Source organism: Zosterops lateralis (assembly GCF_965231275.1).
Source record: "Zosterops lateralis genome assembly, chromosome: 6".
NCBI classification, from domain to species: Eukaryota; Metazoa; Chordata; class Aves; order Passeriformes; family Zosteropidae; genus Zosterops; species Zosterops lateralis.
The window spans coordinates 36,602,776-36,624,181 of NC_139761.1; the positions used below are offsets into that span (position 1 = coordinate 36,602,776).

At 39.0% G+C, this 21,406-nt stretch overlaps 1 protein-coding gene across 1 annotated transcript; it reads right to left on the minus strand.

Annotated features, from left to right (window-relative positions):
• Nucleotides 1–1,381: 1,381 nt before the first annotated feature.
• SNAP23 (synaptosome associated protein 23) lies at nt 1,382–20,260 on the minus strand. The gene is made up of 8 exons (XM_083863543.1): nt 20,200–20,260; nt 12,451–12,556; nt 11,864–11,905; nt 10,584–10,632; nt 9,989–10,106; nt 6,399–6,551; nt 5,690–5,834; nt 1,382–4,121 (listed from the first exon to the last, which is right to left on the minus strand). The coding sequence occupies exons 2-8, from the start codon at nt 12,505–12,507 to the stop codon at nt 4,056–4,058; spliced, it is 630 nt and encodes a 209-aa protein (XP_083719669.1). The 5' UTR covers nt 12,508–12,556; nt 20,200–20,260; the 3' UTR covers nt 1,382–4,055.
• Nucleotides 20,261–21,406: the final 1,146 nt, after the last annotated feature.

Here is a 21,406-nt window from a genome sequence, read left to right on the forward strand (position 1 = left end):
AATACTGTGCAGTGTCGGCATTTTGGTTTTACAGTCTTTTAACTGAAAGTATCTGTGCTCAGAGATGCTGCTTCTCTCATTTAACAGGTGTTTATGAGTGTTTTTCTATTCAACAACAATGTGTAAGAAGAGATGGTAGAACAGAACCATTGAAAATTATGGAGTTAGCATTGCTATTAAAAAAAAAATCTTACTATTAGACCTTTCAGCACTCTACATAACTAGTAGTAGTTTTATATTGGGACTTCCGTTTTCCCTTCTCATCACCCCCACCCTGCAACAAGTGAAGCTACAAACCAATTTTACTTCTGTGCACAATTACACTTGTTGCTATTTAATTTCAGAAGTACTGAGGTAGAACATAAGCCTAGTGAACAACATAAACAATTAGTGTATTTTGTTTTAGACCTATATCACTTGCTCTCAAATTTTCCATTGTAGTAAGACACACATTTCATCCATCTATTCCAGCAGCATTTAGACACCACATTGCTTCAAGCACAGCAAAGATGAAGTAGCAGCTGCAGGTCCTTGTGTAATGTGAATAGTGAGTTGTTTCACCATATTGCCTTCACAGAGGTGAGCTCTGCCTGTAGCTGCACAAGCAGCAGGTCCAGCAGTTCATAGTAGTTACTGCTGTGTTAAAATGCTCTCTTTCAACAAGGAGTAGACTAGCTTGAATTTACCAATTATTGTCCTTTAAGTGTACCCATGGGACATGTGCTGTCTTCTCATAATCGTTACATAAGCAGGCTGTCCCTAGTTTCTTCTCCTAGTTACTGGCATGTATTACATAGTAATAAGAAGTACTTCTTCCAAGCTCTTCCCAGGCATGCTAGTCTCTTGCAGCTCAGAACTATTGCACGTCAACAAAAGTGTCTCTTTCCCCCCATACCTCCTCCCCATTAAGAGTGTTCTGGGAATCCAAGGCTCTGGTATGAGAGAAAAGACAATTTAAATTGCCTCACAAAAGAAATTGCATTGGCAGTTGATTATATCACTACATTTCATCTAATGAACTAGTTATTTGCTAGGCATCTGTTACCAATACTTAACTAGAAAGTTTCAAATTATTTTACTTTGTTCCTTTATCATCCTGAAGTATATTCCAATGTATGTCATAATTTTTCAGAGATGGACACAGTTCACTGTCTGAATTTAAGAGATGTTGATTAGGCGGGGATCAAAACTAGAGTGTTAAAACCCACAATATTCCTCTCCTCCCAACCACACCCATTCTTTTTTTAGCATTGGGATTTCTGTGAAATAAAAATAGATGAGGAACTTCCTAGTTGAAGAGAAGCAACTAGTTCTGCCAAGTTTTTGAAGGACAGGAAACTAAACAAAGACATTTCTAAGAGAACATAGTTTTAAAACACAATTCAGTTATAAAAGTATGTATTTTTTGTCCACAATATATAGTTTAACAATCAAAAGCAGAAACTGTAAACCTTCATTCTTAATAGCATTCAGACATACAAAGATGTACAAGTGTCAATTTCATACCATAGATATGGAAATTAAGCATCTATTCTATAGACAACAGTAAGACATCCAAGAAAGAAAGTGTTTTTGACTAATATAAAGGCACCAACTCCCTCACAGATTTGGCTCTTGCTGCATCAGAAAATAGTATTCATACTCTCATAATACTCAAGAGTCTCAGAAATTATTTTATGTGGTATTCACTCTAATATTACAATTTTGATATACAAATCAGACTTTTATCAGCCAACATACTCATTTATTGTTAGAGCTCCGCAAGTCAAGAACAAGGACAAGACAAGGGAGAAAAACATTCCAAGGTGTGCAATGTCCAAATGCTACACAGCAGGCTTGCACTGTGTAAGCAGAATAAGGTAACCATTTCAGTCTTCTGTTCCAGGAGACAATCATAATTAAATAACACATACTTTGCTTTCACAACTAGCAGCAAATATTCCTTAAGTTAATCTGAAGTTTTTAAGAAGCAAAAAAGGGCATACAAAGTCCCTATGTAGGTGGCTGCTCAAAGTTTACTATGCAATGTTCTTAAAAATACTTATTTGCTACTTGCATTTTTAAGGACATAATCTTCATTTACTGATTGGGTAGCTAGTGAACTTTTGAAATTCATTAGCATTCCAACAATTACTGGAAGCTAGAGAGGAGCCAACCCATACTACTCAGTATCCAGTCCCCTAAAAATGACTTTACCTCATTCACATAAGGCAAACTGCCACTGGCCTATTTTTACACGCAGCTGCCCCATCCTTTGGTTAGTTGTTTGGGGTTTTTTTGTTTGGTTGGGTTTTTGTTTGGTGGGTTGTTGTGGCATTTTGTGCGTGTGTTTTTTGGTTTTGGTTCTTTTTTCTTTAAATATCAAGTTGTCCTGGGAACCAACTGAAAATATACCGGTAACACTGACTGTATTTATACTAAAAAGAAAACAGAGCACTTAAACAGTGTCTTGCATATTGGTGGATTAGTGTCATCTTTGACTCTGGAATTCAATATTAGTGGCTACAAGGTGGTGTGGACTGTCCTTCAAAACAGCACCCCATAATGCTATTAGTTTTAATTGCCTGTCCAATCAATTTGGTTTGAAGATTTTTGCCATCCAACACTAACTATCACAGGTTAGTCCAAAGCATAATTTTCAACTTTAAAACATGTATAATATATTGCTGGGTGGAGTCAAAATAATCAAAGTCACTTGCAATTTAATTACTATCAAGATTTCAAGAAAATCTTTTTATATTACTGTAAAATCAAACTATTTTTCTTCACAGGAGAGTGCTTTACCTCACCTCATAAGAAACTCCTCTATTCTGCAACAGAGTAAGAACATTTTATTTGCAAGCAATTTGGACATGTAATATTTCCAATTGCCAGTCTCAAAGTCTGCAATAATAAACCAGTCAGTAATCTATTTAGAACTAGTTTATTTAGAACTAGTATACAGTTCATAAATAGCTACTGCTTCCCTCCAGACTTGTGACAAAGAAGTTTCACAATAAGCTTCTCTGGTTTTGGTAGGTTTAAGAAGCACCCCCAAAGTCACTGCTGAGAGCAAACTCTGCACCAGGCCTCAATCATTATTTTGCACTGGAGAAAGGCATAAACTGAACTCCAGTGAAAAACTGGCCAAAAGAGAATAAGATATGCAAGCAAATTGCATGCTTTTCTACTCAGTTTCTTCCAGTTCAGATGCATCATTCAAACACTTAAAAGTTAACTTTTAGATGAGGGGTGTAACATTTTCCATCAAATAAATACCTTGGGGAGATAGTTTAATCTTCTTCAACTTGTGTGCATGGGGTTTAGATCAGGTATATAATATATACACAACAAATATTAACAGAACAATGCAGCATGATTAGCCATGGCCTCCAAACCGATGTCAATTTACAGTAAAGAAATGGAAACCTGTATATCCCTCTGGTTACTATTACCTTAAAGTTCATGTGGTTAGGAAGTGTTCTAAAGCCCTCAACCCACAAGTTGGAAGTAATGGGCCTCTTCAATTCTGTGATCCACAAATTCAACTCCAAACCAATCATGTGGTTTGGATTGTAAAACTATGGTTAGATACTAGAGATACAAATGAGACAATGTTCACCTAGTCCCTATTTTAGTGAAGACACTCAACTTATGAGGTATTTCAAACAGTGCAAAGTGCCCTCTCCAACTTTCCACAACTGTGAATTCAGGTTACCCTGCTTGTTCAATTTCAATAAAGGACTGAATTTTCGGTGCAGGAAAATAACATTAAAAAAATAATAATTAAAAAAACTAGGAAGAGGAATAAAACATGCAAGAAGATTTTCAAAGCCCTAACACTTTTAGCCCTGAGCAGTTTAAAGAAAGTGAAGGCAGATGAGTAGGAGGAAGTTGGCTGCTTTTGTGGAGTCAAGGCCATGTTTACATGAAGCAATAAAAGAAAACTAATCCCTACAGAAGGGGTACTGCTTCATTTTTCCCAGCCCCTCTTATTTCAGAATAGAAATTCCACAGATCCATGAATATGGTGGCTTGCAGCTGGAGAGGCTGTCAGTGAACAATGACAGCAGGCTTTAATTTTCAATTAGTTTCTTGGCTCTGATGTTCGCTTGCTCAATGCGTTCCCTGTTTGTATCAGCCTGAAAGAGAGAAATTCATAGGTCATTTGCAGACTTGATGCAAAACAATTTAAAAATTCAAACTGATGTGAACTTCTGAATTGCAAGGTATCACCATTGTGGTAGAGGGAAGGGGAGCGACTTCCTTATGCTGGAAGTAATTTTTTTTCTCCCCTAGACAGCATATGCTGTCAATTTTGGAAGAAAAAACCAAGAGAAAGATTTCACTCTTCAGCTGACTTTCAAAACACAGTAGCTTGCCTCAGCTGGTCAGAAAGTTAACAAAACAAGGGAATAAAAATTCTCTCCCAGTGTTTAGACATCTTACGGACCTCAAATTATTTTAATAATTAGTAAGACTTGATCAGCAAGATTTATTCAAATTACTAAACCAAAAGAGCACCAGGCCAAAACAAATGCTTGAATCTACTAGAAACACTATTACTAAAACCAGTAATTTCCACTTGCAGTTTATTTGACCAGGCAGTTTTCAGTCTGCTTTATAAGTTATAAGAATTTCACACCTCATTTTAAACTCCAAAAAAATTTCTAGTGTACTTTAAACGGACTTTTTTAACATGGTAATCAGCTGTGCAGTTTAAGGGAACAGTTAAGGCATACTCCATAAAATCATGTTGATTTGCCTTATCAATACCATAAGCCCTAAATTACTAGACAAAATTGAGATGTTGGCACAGATGCAACTAGCATTTTTGTCAAACTAGAGGAATTCCATTCCTCTTGCTTTTAGCTCTACTGCACATTTCAGTGAGATTTTTTAAATTCCCATTTTGTCTTAATACTATAATTCCACAGTAATCAGTGTTCACTTCTACTTTCTGAAATCCTTAATATAGACTATTCATTAAAGGTTTTGGTTCCTTTCTGAACCAGTATGCCTATAAAATAACTTCTACTCATTTCAGAATATGGGCATTTCTAAAATAGACTTAGCATTCTCATAAAGTTCCCTTTGAAAGAAACCTCCCCAGAACATATTATATATGCTTAATATGTTTGGAGAAGCTAACAATTAAGTAATAAAATCATATAAAAAAGGGAAGTTACTATGACTAACTTCATGTGTAGACCATTTCCCTGTGCAGCTACAAACTCCATTATTCCAAAGTTTCCCCAGTTCCAATATTAATTTGTCCACAAGAATTAAGACAATGAATTACTTGTGTTTTACTTTACATTCATTAGTGACTTTTTAGGAATTCCAGAAGAGCTTTGTTGTTGTTAAGAAAACCTGTTCCCTACCACAAGAAAAAAACAAAACAAACAACTCCTGTGAGCAACAATCCCCCAGGTATACCTCCAGTAAATGTACTTTTGATCCCATGAAGTTTATTAGTTTTCAGAGTAAGGAGTAATCTGTGCTGTATATTTAGGTTTCCTGACACTCAAGCATTTAAATTTTAAGCTATATACCCTATATGTATTGATATATCTCTTGTTCAAATCACTGCAGCCTAGAGGATGGCATAACCTTACCACATAGTTGCTGCAAATACAGTGAGTGCATTCCTAATAACCCCTCAGTTACAGCCTCTGAACTGAAAGCAGAGAACACCTTTGTCACTTACCTTTACATTTATCCGGTCTATTTGCTTATTCTGGGCATCAATCTCATTGCCCATATCCAAAGCCATGTTTTTCAAATTCCCAAGAATGTTTCCAACTTGAGCAAGATTTTCATCCATTTCATCTTCTCTGGCGTCATTGGTTATCCTGTTCAAATGGTTAAGACACGTTTCAAGAATCAAGAACTTGCTTTTATCTAGCCAAGATTTACTCTAGTAGAATTTATTTGTTTTGTTGCACTATGCACTAAAACCAAAGTAGGTTTTTCCCCTTTTAAAACCCCATGTATTTCAAGCAAGCATTCACCAAAAAAAAAGTGCTAAGCTAGCCACTACTACAAAAATAGCCTGAAAAATTAAATCAGTTACCAGAAGTTTAAAATGTGAGTTTCTCTCCAATATACTTCATGACAGTAATAGGCCTTGATATTTTTAACAGTCCCCTCAATAACTGAGTACTAAGCCTTATAGTTCTCACATCCAGAAAACAGACTGACAATACAACCACAAGGTAAACAAAAGAAATGTAACATGAGAACTACACTACTGAAGGTGTAGGTGTCTGCCATCTCCTCTCCAAGAACTAACAATTCCTCCAAACAATAGTAAAAACTCTTTTATTCAGCAATTTGACCTAGAATGCATCTGAAATAAGCTGACAACTAGTAACAGGATTTATGCATTTGAGATTGAGGAATATGAACAAGCAAACCTTGTAATATATCCACCACTTGGTCCTCCAGAAGTCTGAGGCTGCTGCCGATTTATACTCCTTGGCTGCATGGATATCACATGGTCTGCTGAGTTCTCCGTCCCATCTCCCCAGGTTGCTCTGTATGCTTTGCTGGCCTCAAAATTCTTTGTCCTGCTCCATAAAGATAACAAATCTGAACCACTGCATCAAAAATATGGTTTCTTGACTGAAATTCCGTATTAATCGAGAATTTTCAGAAACATTTGTCTTGTGCCCAAAAGAGATTAAATTTGGTACAGATAAAACTTGGTCTATATAATACAAGTTTCTGTATCTTGATAGTACAAGCACAACTGAGTTACTCTAAGGGCAGTGATTACTTTGGTCTTAAGCTTTAATAAGTAATCTGCTTAAAGCAATACTTTACCAGAGGACAGAAGCTTATGACAGTCACAGAAAAGCTTACCCTGTCGTAAAATAGAGTAGCACTTATAAAAGGAATTAATCTAGAGTCAAGATTAGTTACCATTCAGGAAGAAATGAGGATGAATGCAAAAACCCCCTCAAACAAATACCCGTACTATGCAAGAAAGCCATTTATTGCTACTGGTTTTTAATCAAATGTTAAAAAAATTACTTGGCGACAGAAAAAGGTAATGTTTCTCACATTAACTTTGATTGTGAACTAACAGTAATCATGTCTAAGTAACTCTTTCATTCTGCAATTCAACTGTACTAACTCCATTAAATCAATAAACCAACTTACCATTACACTTTTTCCATGTAATTCATAGCAAGAAAAAAAAAAAAAAAAGCACACTGACACAATGCAATCTCAAGAATCACAAAGCCACAAAAGCAAGAGGAGAAGAAAACCTAACAAAACAACCTTATCTAAATTAGGGTCTGTTCTCATGAATCCTAAAGAACTTATTTTGAGAATATTCTCATGTTCACCTTGTTTCATGGCATTTTCAGGTTTAAGCTACACAATCCAGACACTGCCATTTTTCTGCTTCTTTACCTGTGAAGGGAAATTTGTAGCGTCTCTCACTACATCTAACTTTGCCATCACAGGCAGTCCATTTCTAGAGATATGGTGCCTTTCAGTGACCTAGACATTAAACATTTGAAGAGTTGTGGAATTAGCTGTAATGAATAAGTAATCCCCCTCATTCTACTGGTGCTTATGTATTTAGTATGGGAAATGATGGTTCATAGGTCAGATCCCACAAGAAGTAATCTAGAATGAATATATCAAGGGGAAAACCTAGAATAATTTCTCAGTTCATAATGGAAATGTTGCATCCAACAAAACCCCGAAGAAACCTCAACTAGTCAATTCTAGCTCCTTGTACATACACAAACCTAAAGATCTCTAAGTTTACTGCAACTAGATTGAGTATTATGTTTTAATCTCATTTATTCTAAAGCCATACTGGAAGAGATCTTTGTATGATTTGTTCCTGGAGAAACAAAGTCTTAGGTGCCAGAGGCAACTGTAAGGACTTTAACAGAAAACAAGTGACCTGAAGACTAGTTGCCTCTGTGAAGTAGACAGCCAGAAAAAGAATTATTGTTTAAAGCAGCATAGTTAAGAAGAAAACTTCTCACCATCTATTTTTAAGAGCTGTTTTTCAAATTACTATACATTCACATTTCTCAAGTTTCGTTTCTGCAAAACCAAGGCAATTTATAAAACCTGTCAAACCAGCAATGGCTCAAGCAGTTGTTCACCATTTCCACAGCTAATAATACCCTCTGTAGTAATGGACATTTTCTACTCACATCACTATTACAAAAGATCACAGTCAAAAGGAGAACCGCATGCAGACAGACATCATGCACGTGCAAGCACAAAAGCAATAGAAACATCACTTCAGACAGCTGGTTATAAATGTTCATCTGCACTACTAACACTGACCTTGTCCTAAAATCCACTTTCACCAGTTTAAGTGAATACAGCTTCTTATCCTAGTCTTCATTTTTAGAAAGCAAGCATCAGTGTTAGGAGAGAATGGAGAAGAAAGCATAGTAAAGATCAACAAAAAGGTAAATTGTTATTAGTATATAGATTGTATAACAGAACTGCCAGTATTTTGTGTTTTCACAAAGCTTTTATAAATAATGTAAGCCTAGGAGAAATTAAAAAAAAAAAAAACAACAAGCAAATAATTCAGCAAGTGTTCTGATTTAGCTTATTTAGCCTTATATAAAAAATATGAAAAGCTTTTATAAAAAATATGAAAAGCTGCAGAGGTAACTGGTTGACAAATAAATCTGACTTTGACAAAAGGGTTGGTGTGCCAATAGATACATGAGAGACAAACTTTTTTCTTTGCTGCCCTCTTCTCACTCATTTTTTTCTGTACATTACTGTCCAGTCTGGTACACAACTATTTCTGTTCTCATTATCTGTGTACTTGGAGTGCCACAAGAGTTCACAAATTCTGAGCTTGCTCAGTGTCAATAAGCTGCTTAGCTTCAGTGTAATAAGACTATCAACTACAGAAAACAAAGACTGAGTGTTAAAATGCTCAAAGTCCACCAGCTTGAGCCATAAAGCAGTAAGAACACCAATCCAGAGGTCAGAACATCTGCATTTTCAAGGGACTAATGCACTAAGACTTTCAGCCTTAGAAGTCACATTCATATCTATCCTAAATGACCTTTAAAGTACTATTCTGTTGGTTAGAAAGACTCAGCTACTCCAAGGAATTTTTACCTAAATTTCTGCTATTTCTCGATTGAATCATTGATTTTGCTCATGCTAAAGAGCAAAACCCAAACAATGCACACACTATTCACTTCAGTCACCATACTCAATTTATGCCTCCTTCATTTGGAACAGCTATGATCACATCCAATTAATACAAACCACTGGTACTTTACTGCTTAAAGGTAAAGCTAGGACACCACCAAAATAATTCTGACATTGTTCAGACTGTTTACTTGTTTAAAAGTACAAATCAAGTGCCATACAAAAGATTAGATTACTCAACTGACTTAGATATAGCAGCCATAACATCTTATAAAGGTACTGTGAAGGTCTACAAGAATTTATGTAGTCACTAGGGAAAAGATTAAAGCTTTAACACCAGTATCTGCTCTGTTCTCATACTCTCATCCTCCCTAAAGCATGAATATTTTTCAAATGCTTAGAGAATCAATATTAATTTCCTTCTCCAAAACATAAGTTGTCTTGCTTTTAAATTAGTACAAAAATACTGTTGTGAAAAAATTAGTTTTGGAATCAAATTTCTAGCAGACAGGCATTTACATACAGCTATATGCAGTCCAATTTGGTATCATCTGCATAGACATTGATAGTCTTCTACTAAATAGATGCTTTAAAGAGATTAACTGTGCAGGATGTTATATAGAAGCTATATATACAGTAAAAGGGGCACAATGTATGGTTAGATACAAGTAAGCTTCAGTTACTCTCAGACAGATTTAAAAGGATGCAGCTCTACAAACTAAAACAATCAACTTTGGTAGAGATTCAGCATTCTTTAATTAACTTTCTTTTATTAGTTAATATCTCCTGGTACAGTAGCTATTGGGAATATTCTAGAACTCCAGGCCCAAGTACCAATATAACTGACCTGTTACAAGGACAGACACAGAGCCCACAGCATTTGTTGAGCTCTGTCAGTGTCTTCTCAGCTTCTCTCATGTCCTTATTTATCTGGTCCATGCCTTCTTCTATACGATTTAGTTGTTCTAGAAGAGAAACAAGTAACCTGAATAAACATGGATTGATAGCAGGAACAAGTTTCAGCTCTATCTTTATACCAAGACTAATGACTTTTCTTTTCTGTCTTTGAGGATTTTTTAAAATTTTTATAAAAGATATTCAGTGAGTGGTTTTCGTGTACTAAGAAAATATCTTCTCTATCCTTAGAGTAGCATTTCTGTTGCTACTTTTAGAATAAATGAGTTGGTTACATTCATGCCCTGGTGGAAACAAGCAGCTTCTGTAGCAGAACTGCATTACATTGTAACTATCATTACCTCGCAAATACTTTAAATCCTCTTTTAAACACTACAAATACACAAGAATAACCAACTAGGAAATCTCATTTTCACCTAAACAGTCTTTAATAATAAGCCTTTAGTTTCAGGAACAACTCTTTTACAATAATTATTTTCTTACATTTATATTCTAGGATTGATTTTTAGTGTTAGGGAAGAACTTACCTCCTTGTTCATCCAGCATGCCAATCGTTTTGATGCCAACATCCTGGGACTGCAGAAAGAAATTTAGTTGCAGATATAAAAGGAGATGACAATGCAAAATCAGAAGGTCTGGATACTAAGTTTGATAAACCAACCAAGTTTATTATAAAGCACTGTACTTGAAACAATTTCCTTAGGAAAGCTATTAGAAGTCTTAAATTATAAGCTATGTTAGACTGATAAGCACCTTACCTGTTACATTGTCTCAATTAATGCAGTTTTTACAGCATTTGTGAGGTTTTTCTTAGATTACAACAAGATGATAAAATTAATTGCAATACTCAGATTGAATTGTGACAACATCTAGAAAAGTAAACCTAACTGTGCTTCATTTTGAGAAGCATTTGGTTCATTCATCCCTAATCCTTCAAAATGGGCACACAACACCTTTAGTCCTGGGAGCCGGAATGAAAGAAAGCAAAACAAAGCCTGCAAAACCATTCCTAAGAATTCAGCAGTGAGGAATATACTACAGCAGAGCTCTTTGCTGGCTCAGAGTCTTGGATCTAGCAAGCAAGTTGCACACATGCTTTACTGCAAACTAGCAGCATAGGATGAATCACCAAACTATGATACCAAGATGACATGTTTTTAACACACATGTCTCAGAAGTATTCATTGAGCTACAGTGATTCAAATGCCTCACTGGTAACCGCAGCATCTTCAGCAAGCCAGAACTGTGCAGAGGAGTAGACTCCTCATACAACTTCACTTTGAAAAATCCAAAATACAGATTTGTTTCAAGTCACATAAAACGATGTTAGGAGTTTCATTATCAGTTAAAATTGATGAACAAATTGAAGATGTATGTAGAATTATTTGTTTAGAACCAAGAGCAGTCATACTCTACTACCCCACCCCACTGAGCCCTACTGTCCTCATAGCAAAACATTCCACACTGCTCACAGACAAAGTGAGCTGAAAGACAGATGTTATGAAAAACAAATTATGCAACAGCCAAAAACATAACTGACCACAAGAAGACTTTTTACAACTGTAGCACTTGGAGATTAGATCCTTTTGCCTAAAACAGGTAAAAAGGGTATTGATTCTTCTGTAATCTGATATAATGTGAAAATCATGAAGGCCATGTCATTCTAATGCTACTATTGAATTAAAGCAGCAACTTCTAATGATGAAGGGTGTGTGTCTGGCGAAAGCCAAAAAACTGTTTAAAATGACAGTTAGTATGCTGCTTTTCATACTTAATAAATCCAGATAATTCAAAAGCTTTTACTTACCTCAATGGCCAAGCCAAGAATCCGCCTTGTGCTTTCCAAAGACTAGAAAGAGAATTTTAAAATGAGTGTATTATTACTTACATACATATCAGCATCTGAAAGTCCTCTCTGCCAGTTCATTGTAGTAAGGCAATAGTATACAAAAGGTTCATCACTTCGTCTATATTTAGTGCACACTACAACATGCTCATAGTGGCAGCACTTAGGTTTTTCTTGGGTTTTAGTCCTTGCTATTATTTCTCTTACCCGGTTGGAAAGTCATTATAAAAGATGACACATTCAAATGAAATTTAATTAAATAAGAAAGCCATGAAGTATCAATATTATTAACAATGCTGTAGGTAACCAAATTCCATCTTATCACTAATCAGGACTGGGTGATAATACTCAGTTCAATAAGCGACTTTAAAATTCAGCAGTTAAAATTCCTTCTTATCTTTAGGAGTAGTCTTCACTCCAGTATTCACCAACTACAGTGAAAATTTAAAACATTCAGCAATAACCTTGCAGAATCCTTTATTTTTAGAAGATATTCTAATCTTGTCAGACAAGTACTATAATCCCATATAGCTTCCTATAATATTTACCTCATCAGTGACCTGGTTGGCCCTCAGCTGAATCTCTTCAGGCGATAGGTCATCCATGATGAGGAGACACTACTTGCAGGTAATCACGGAAAAGAGAACCTTCCCCCTGTAATAACAGATACCAAGTAAGCATCAGAATTATCCTTTCATCAATATTTTGAGTTGAAACTAGAAGATAATTCAAAGAATGAGGGCATATACATTTCATTCTGCATAGTAAAACATGTCATTAGGACTAGAAGACACTAAAATACTTATTCAATTGATATGACCCAACTGAGGAGATAAAAGAAATACAGGAACAATCAATATATGAAGCAGTTTTCTTTCCAAGATTTGGCTTCCTAAACAGTTTTGAAAAATTCTATTGTTAGATAGGTAGTAAAAAACCAGGAAGTAAGGTCTTAAAATAACAAGCTTCTCCATGCTGCAAAGACATATTGGTTTGCCCAGTATTATAGATATAAATTCATTAAGAGGTTTAAGTTATTAGTATAAACTTTAAGTGTTCTTTCCATTTCCATTGCAGAATTTCAACAGTCAGAAAAAGGGGAAACATTTTCGAAGATGAAACACCACCAAAAATGATCCCAAGTAACACTCTAAAAATGGTTGTTGTTATTGTATGTAAAAGGATCCACAAAAGTTTTAACTGGTGTGTCTGCACTGTAGCAAAGGGTTTCTAATCTGCCTTTCTCATAATAAACACAGGGTCATAACTGAAGTCCCAACATGCCATGATTTGCCTTTTGCTATGAACAGAAGATAGATATTTTCCCTAAAATACGAGATGAATAAGCAATTCCATCAATAAGTGTACTCCTATCAGAGATGGGTTTTTCAGAGCTAAGAATCTGCATTTTTGTTGGAGGAATGATAACAAAGCCAGCACTCCTAGCAATGAGAAAACAGACCTCACAGGCTACACAAGAATTTAATGAGATAGCATATAAGCTGAGAAATAAGAGGATATTTTTCAACCTCAATTTTTTCCCCTTAATTTTAAACTAATCCTTGATGTTTCACATGAGTAGCTTGCAATTAAGTTCATGTTACCCATGGATATAATTCCAAACATCCTGCTTGACTCGATCCATTGTCTCCTACCAGATCAGTATTTTAGAATATATAACATAAGTAATTGTTCCTAGGGGGTAAATTCATGCAGATTTGCCAGGCTGTTACCTCACAGCTCTTCACCGGAAGCATGCGTAACTGACAGTGAACTGAAATCAAGACACCTAAATCCCTTACAGCTAAAATACTTCAAGATTTAAAGAACATTTCAGCAGGTTTGGTCTTCAGCACCTAGCAGCCTGAGACTATGATTCTAGGTGATTTTTCTAAAGTAGATGTCAGTGAAAGTTAGTTTTTGCTATCATTAAAAAAAAAATAAAAAAATCAAGATATTCTCACACAAGGCCTCTAAATTCTGTTTTCAGGATCCAATTTCAGTGTACAATCAGTGAATTATCTTTTCATTCACAGGCTTTGGGAACACCCTTCAAGCTCATTTGCACAACTAAGGATCAGTAAACCTAAGACAGGGAGGAAAGTAGCTATTTTCACTGAATTAGATTAAGCAATCTCTTTGGACAACCTGTTCCACCAGTGCTCAGTCATCTGTACATAAAGAAGCTTTTCCTCAAATTCTGGTGGAACTTCCTGTGCATTGGTTTCTGCCCTTTGCCTTGTGTCCAATTGCCTGGCTCCATCCTCTGACACCCTCCCTGCAGATACCAATAGACATTGATGAGGTCCCGTGTCTCTTCTCAAGGCTGAACAGGCCCGGCTCCCTCAGCCTTCCCCTGTAAGAGATGCTCCAGTCTCTTAATCATCTTCACAGCCCTTTGCTGGACCCACTCCAGAGTCTCCATATCTCCCTTGTACTGAGGAGCACAGAAGTGGACACAGAACTCCAGATGTGCCCTCACCAGGGCTGAGCAGAGGGGCGGGATCACCTCGCTGACCTGCTGGCAATGCTCTTCCTGATGAACCCCAGGATCCCCTTGGCTTTCTTGGCCACAGGGGCACTGCTGGCTCAGGGACAGCTTGCTGTCCACCAGAACCCCCAGGTCCCCCCCAGCAGAGCTGCTCTCCAGCAGGTCGGCCCCCAGCCTGTGCTGGTGCCTGGGGTTATTCTTCCCCAGGTGCAGGACCCTGCATTTGCCTTTGTTGGATTTCAGACAGTTCTTCCCTGCCCATCCCTCCAGCCTGTCAAGGTCCTTCTGAAGGGCTGCACAGCCCTCTGGGGTATCAGCCACTCCTCCCAGCTTTGTGTCATCGGCAAACCAGTTCCAACAGCTGACAGACAGGCTTTGTGTTCCCCTAGCTTGCTCATATCTTCCTGAACAGCTTCACTGCCAGGCAGCAAGTCCTATAGAAATGCACAGCATTCCACTCACTTTCTCCCTAAATCAATAACACTTGGTCTTGAAACTGTTTATAAATTGACCTAAAAATGAAGAAATCCAGCTTCAAGATTTGGAAGAAAATCCCTTCCAACACAGCAGACACAGAGGGAAAAAAAGTTACTTCCAGGATTCTTCAAAGGTGAGGTATGCACATGCTTATCTTCTGATGCTCATATTTGGACACCTGTAGAGCTTTGCCTCTTGTGAGATAAAGCCATAATTTAAAGTGATGGCTCATACAATTGCTAGGATAAACAACCTGTGTATGAATAAGCTCAGTAAAACCACGCAGAACACTTAGTTAAGAGAAACATTCTGACAGCCTTTTATCATAGATAAAGGGTTCAGCTATTGAACTTCTCTAATAATTTCTTGAGGTCTTATGTCACTGAAAATTGACAGAATCTTTCTTTCTCTAGACTTTGTGGCAAGCTTACCCACCTTCACTTTTCAGACACTGCCATTAGAGTATGTAAAACAAGACATATTAAGATTTCCTTAACAAGACAGCCATATAAAGCATGTTCTTTGAATTAGTTTGATCATGTCTGTTTAAAATTGAATATCCAAGCCAAATGCATTAGACTCAAAACCCCCATAGTTTTATTCCCATTAGTTTGCAGCATTGCTTTTGTAAGCACAGACACAACCTACACAGCAGCTCTGCAGAGGCAATTAGTGCCATAAGGCAGAAGGGAAAAACACATTCCCTAGGCAATAAAGACTTCTCATCACACAGCAGTTGAAAACATTAAAAAAAAAGGACACAAAACCCATTTAAAACAAACCAAACCTTTCCAAAATAGGCTGTTTCTAAAGATGTAAATACACACTCAGTAGTTGCAGGTCTAATTGGAACAGCTGAGCATAGCCAGTGCCTTTCATGCAAGATATCGCAAAAGGAATTTTAACAGCCAAGGTGAGGCCATTTGTATTGAAATAACTCAGCTCTTCCAACAGAACCCAGTATACATACATAAAGAAAGGATATTTGTTTCCCCATCTTTCTGTCTAGGGATCATAAAGCATCCTTTGAGGTATCCAGCTCTTATGCTAAGGGTATATGACAAAATTATTTTATACACAAGACATTAAGATTACTCAATAAAGACAAAATATACACCGAAAAAATTGATATGCCTATGATAACATTTGCTAAGGCAAGTATTTAGTTTAATATTGATGCTCAATGTCTATTTTCTTTGCTTTCCCTCTCCTACCATTTAAAAAAATCCTAGCCACAAAAGAAACAAAGTAAAACAAGACAACAGCTTACAAAGATATTTCATAATTATAACAATATTCTGCTATTTTTGTTAAGTTTTTTTTCCAGACCAGCACGTTTTAAACAAGAATCTAATGTGCCTAAATACATAGCAGTATTCCTTTAAGGAAGGATGTGATGCCAGATTTGTTTACTTTTTGTTATCAGTTTTCTGTAGTATTTGCTCAGTTAAACACATTTCAGTACAACTCCCCTTCTTCCCCTTTCATAGGAAGTCCTGATGCCTCCAGAGTATGCAAAACTAAACCTGCTACAAAAAATGTATTTTCTTGAAGTAACTGGGCTCATTAAACTTTCCCACTAGGAAACAGACTACAACACATGCATTACCCTAACTATCACTGCCTTACAAAAAGGAAGGTTCATTGAGAAACCAGAGCAGCAAGGAAATAAATGCATGGCCAGAAAATCCTAGGAACCTGATTTTTACTGCCATGCTTTATTTGGGAGACTGTGTATGACAGAAAGAGCTCTCTGAAATTCCAATTCCAACCTAGAGCTTTAGATTTCTTCACAAGACTGCTCGTGTTAAGCCATCCTGTAAGTTCACCACTGTAATACATATCATAACTAAAACATTGCTCCCCAATCCAGTTGAGTATGAATTAGGTTTAAGTTACTTCGATCTCCTGAACAAGAGGAAACAAACTCATGTCTGCCCCGCCTTTTTTCCATTTGCTATCCATTTAGTCATGGCTCCAAAAACTCTGAAAACCTTTCAAATCACTCTCCTATGTGAAGTTATTAGGCTGGAGAGGACTGAGAAAAAGATGAAGCAAAGATTTTTGCAAAATAACAAGGGACACAACGATCACTTTTTATCATGGTCCATTTAAAAAATTACTGGCTTAAGATCTTAATTTTGTTAATAAACACTCACAGAGCAGCTGAAGGATTTTAGTGGGTTCTTTGTCTAACTTAAAAAAGCTGGAAGGTGACACAGACTGCTGTGAGCTATGGCCAGGTCACTTTTAGCAGGAAGGTGACCCTGTGAGAGTACACTGCAAATTTTTGATTGGGAAAAGCCCTGCTCACATTGCCACATTTGAGGTGGATCAAAGTTCTGTCCCAACCCCAGCTATTGAACTGAGAGCTAACATCTGTGAAAGCAGAACTTCCCTAGTGCCAGAGGAGCAAATTCACTGCTAGGAATACCCTGGTGCATGTACATGTCCCCAGGTTTAAGGATCTGCTTGAGAGCAGAAAGCTACAGAAGCATCACTTCATCCAACAGCAGTTCACTGGCTGGGTTTCCTGATAGTAATAAACATTTGAATGGAAAGACCCTTGAGATTAAAGCCCTGCTGTAAGCAGCCAGCAATAACATAACTGTTTCTGCCACCCACCTTTCCAGAGCACATTGTAAAAAATTAACATGAAATCTTTTTTCTGTTGTTGTCTCTCTCATTAGCCTAAAATATTCCACTGCACCACCAAGGGTTTTTCTTACATTTTCCTTTACATTCAGAATTACTTGCCAACTGGAATCCAGCTATTTATACCTATATATATATATACACACTCAGTTTCCAACATAAACAAGTTTCAAAGCCATTAAAACAGTGACTTTACACAGCATTTTCAAGGTTTTTTCAATACCAATAATCTTCTGAGATTTGTAAGACACTTCCATGGTAATGAAAGCTCTAGTAGGCAAGTTACATGATTTAAATAAGCTTTTCTTCAGCACTTAGCTGAGAAGTAATTCCAATGCTTATTGTCTCTAGGAAAAAAGAAAACTTAATTCCTTGCTTTATGACAGTCACAGCACATTAAGGCTCTGCTGTCAAAACCCTTACCGATCTTTGTGAATGTAAATTAACTGCAGGGTGCCACAAGGCCTGATAAAGTGCTTCCTCAGTTACACTGTCCACATCTGGACAGGGAGAGGCTGACAAAAGTGTAAGTTTCCTAAACCCAGACAGGTCTACTTGCACCAGCTCAATATTGTTGTGATTGCTGGCACTTTCAGAAACTCACCCTGAATAAGATTTTTGTCCTGCATCTCTGGCTGATAAGCAGCAGTTTTGTGCCTCTGATAGGCTGAATGCCCTTCAGAAATTTGTACATCCATTACATTTGCTACATATCATAAACTAATTCCTTACCATCTGAAGGTCCTCTATTTGCACCTACCCCTTTTGCTGTGACGTTATGCTTTTAATCAATGTCACAAATTTTTCTTCCTCCTTCACTGACAATTTGCAAACTGACAGGGAGAAGGAAATAGCCTATCCAGTGCATCTACAAGTATGATTGAGAAATACAGACTATGCCTTCTTACCACAAAGATAGGAACTAGCTGGTGATACAACCTGGCTGTTGCAGCAACTGACTGAAAGCCAGTATCTCATGAGCTGTATTTTTAGCCGCCAGTGAATTGATAGAGCCTCAGGTGATTGCAGATGCTCCCAGTTCCTTCTTTTGTAAAGGGAGCTGTTGCCTTCCCCAAGAGATGGGAGAATGAATGAAAAAATATTCCTATATTTGTGAATGTTAAGTATGAGTTTCCTGTGCGTGCTTGCAAAGGTCAAAATTAGACAGTTTATTAGACAGCTTTGTGTTTAGTGATGGAGGTTTTTTTTCTTCTCTCAAATTCTTCATAGCACTAATACAAAAAAGTTGTTTTTTAAAAATCCTTTCTTAACACAAACAGCTATCCTACTTGCTAGCTAGCTAAAGTTCAGCCCAGCTAATGCAGGGTGGCACAAGGTATCAGCACCAGAATGTACTCCTCCAGATGATTATGTCTGCAAGATAAATGAATAAAGCATCTGTGGCCCTGGAGGAAGAGGCCAGGGCCCATGACCAAGACACTACTCTGCATGCTTCCTGCCTTCCCTTATCAGCTTCCTGAACACACTGCACAGAGGAGATAGCACAAAGAATAGGCGCTACCAATGCCACCTCCTCTGTGCACTGTGTTCAGTTCCACACTCACCTCAACAACTCGGTTTTGTCCTTGAAAAAGCCTCATGAAACCTCCTCCAAATCAGATATTGGCTGATATAAATTCACAGTCAAACTTTGATCTGCTTACTGACAGTAGCAGAATCTGTTTCTCCTAAAGACACAGACTGCTATATAATAACCTACTTCAAAAACTGCAGAGCAGAGGAGGTCAGGCATACAGACTGGCTAATAGATGGCCAGTAAGCAATAAAGTGCTCAATTAGATCAATCAAAAAAGCAATTGATATCACAAGAGACTCCTCCTTTGTCCCTAAACACCTTCCTACATAGCTGTTCCCTCTATAGCACTGAATCAAGCTTGTTTATGAAGAGGAAGTAAAGCAACACCCTTAGTTCTAAACACAGAGCATCTCGTGTTCTTTTTAAGGGAACAAATAAAAAGTTAGGCAAATAGTTAAAGAGGTTGCATAAAGAAATTTCCGAAGTTCCTTTAGGTGGTTTACTTACGAGTGCCAAGTCATGTGTTGACTTCCCATTAAGTGAAACAAAAAGAGAAAAAAGGGAAAGGAAAAAAAAAAAAAGGGCAAAAAAATAAAGCTGACTCGCCAGTAGCTTCTCAGAAGGACCAAGGGCACAAGCTTCCCAGAAGGACCAAGACAAGTGAAACAAGCACAAAAAAGCACTTCAACGCTTATTATTTACTACATTAACACCACAGTATCTTACAGATTAGCCTAAAGGCAACAGGACACAACATATAAGTTTAAGAAGAAGCAACAAGAGGTGGGTTTTCCCCAGACCTACTAACTAGGCACTTCATGGGTTCTCACCAAGCAAATAAACCCCCCCCCGGTGGGGCGAGCCCGCGAGGCCTCCCGGCACACGGAGGGCGAGGCTGAGGCGGGGGCTCGGAGGGCCCGGGCCCCCCCGGCCGCCCCATTAACCCCGCGCAGCCCATACAGGGCGGTGACCGCTGGTTCAGCGCGGCCGGATCGCGCCAGGCCAGACCCGCCTCGCCCCGCAGAGGCCCCGGCAGCCACAGCCCGCCCCGCACAGAGCACACACGGGCCGGATCACACAGCCGGCCGCCCTACCCGGGGCGCCGCCGCACGGTGCCAAAGCCAGCCCGTCACACACCTACCGGCGCCGCCACCGCCGCTCCCTCACGCCGGGCCGGGCCACCCCTTTACGCTCCCATGTCCCGCCCGTCCGCGCTGCCCAGCGCCGGCCCGCGCGTCACCGCCGCCCCGGAAGCGCGGCCGGGCCCGCCCCGCTCATCCGCCACTCCGGACTGGCCGCCCCCCGCGCCCTCACACGGCTCAGGGCGGGAACGCCGGCCCGGTACACCCAGCATGGCGCCTCCTTCCTTCCCTCCCTCCGCCGGGGGGCAGGCGGTGTGTGAGGGTGCGCTGTGCGGGGTGTCAGTGCCCGTGTGGCGGCCTCCGGTCCGGCCGCGCTGAACGGGGCTGCGGCAGCAAACAACGCGGTACAGGAGTGTTACCCCACGCCTTTAGAGGGGCAACACGTTGCGACGTGGTGTGGAGCCTCACAGAGGACAGCAGGCAGCAGCAGGGTCAAACATGGAAGGCTCTTTATTATCTGACTCCAACAACTTATATACATTTTGTACAGAGGGCCAAGATTGGCCCAAGGAGGTCACAACCTCCTGACTCCATTGGTCACTATGACCATCAGTCAAGTTCTCTCTCAGAGAACAAGAATGCAAAACATACTGGTAAGTTCTAAGAATACACATTGTTTACATGCAGCAGCCTGAGAATCAGGCTGCTAAGACTCAAGCACTTGAAACCAAGAAATGCAGGAGTGACACAGGAGTGGCCCTATTTGTATCAGTGGGGTTTTTCTCCACTTAATACTCTCTGCTGGGACAGTGTCTGCGGCGGAGAGAAGGAGGGCAGAAAGGCAAAACTGCTGTTCGCAATCACCGAGCTCATCCTTTGTAGCTGAACCGCGCGGCCTTTCCTGAAGTGTATTCCTTCTCGGGTGTGGAGAAGTTCTTTCCCTGAGGTTGCTGTCAGATCTCGTACCTGCTGTAGGGCTGTAAGCACAGCTGGTAACTTTCACAGCATCAGGGCCTGCATCAGCTTACATGGCTCCTAAAGCCTCTCTGCCAGTGCAGCCGCAGGGATCTCAGGGCTGGGTCCTGCTTTCCCTGCACCCTCTCAGCATCTCGGGATGCTCCAAGCCCCAGTGGACTCTGGCCTCGTGAAAGATCCCAGTTGAGTAAAGCTTATTGCACACCGCATAGCCCGCGCCCTTCTCCTGCCTTAAAAATCGCCCCTGGAGCGGATTTCTCTGCAGAGAGCCACGGCCCGGCCCCCCG

Bases quoted from the DNA above. Each gene is read 5' to 3' on its own strand.
- SNAP23 (XM_083863543.1), bottom strand. From the start codon at position 12,507: ATGGATGACCTATCGCCTGAAGAGATTCAGCTGAGGGCCAACCAGGTC. The intron at 10,107-10,583 runs GTAAGTTCTTCC...TTTCTCTTCTAG, and splicing joins CATGCTGGATGAACAAGGAG to AACAACTAAATCGTATAGAA. The intron at 5,835-6,398 runs GTTTGCTTGTTC...CCATTTGAACAG, and splicing joins AGTGGTGGATATATTACAAG to GATAACCAATGACGCCAGAG.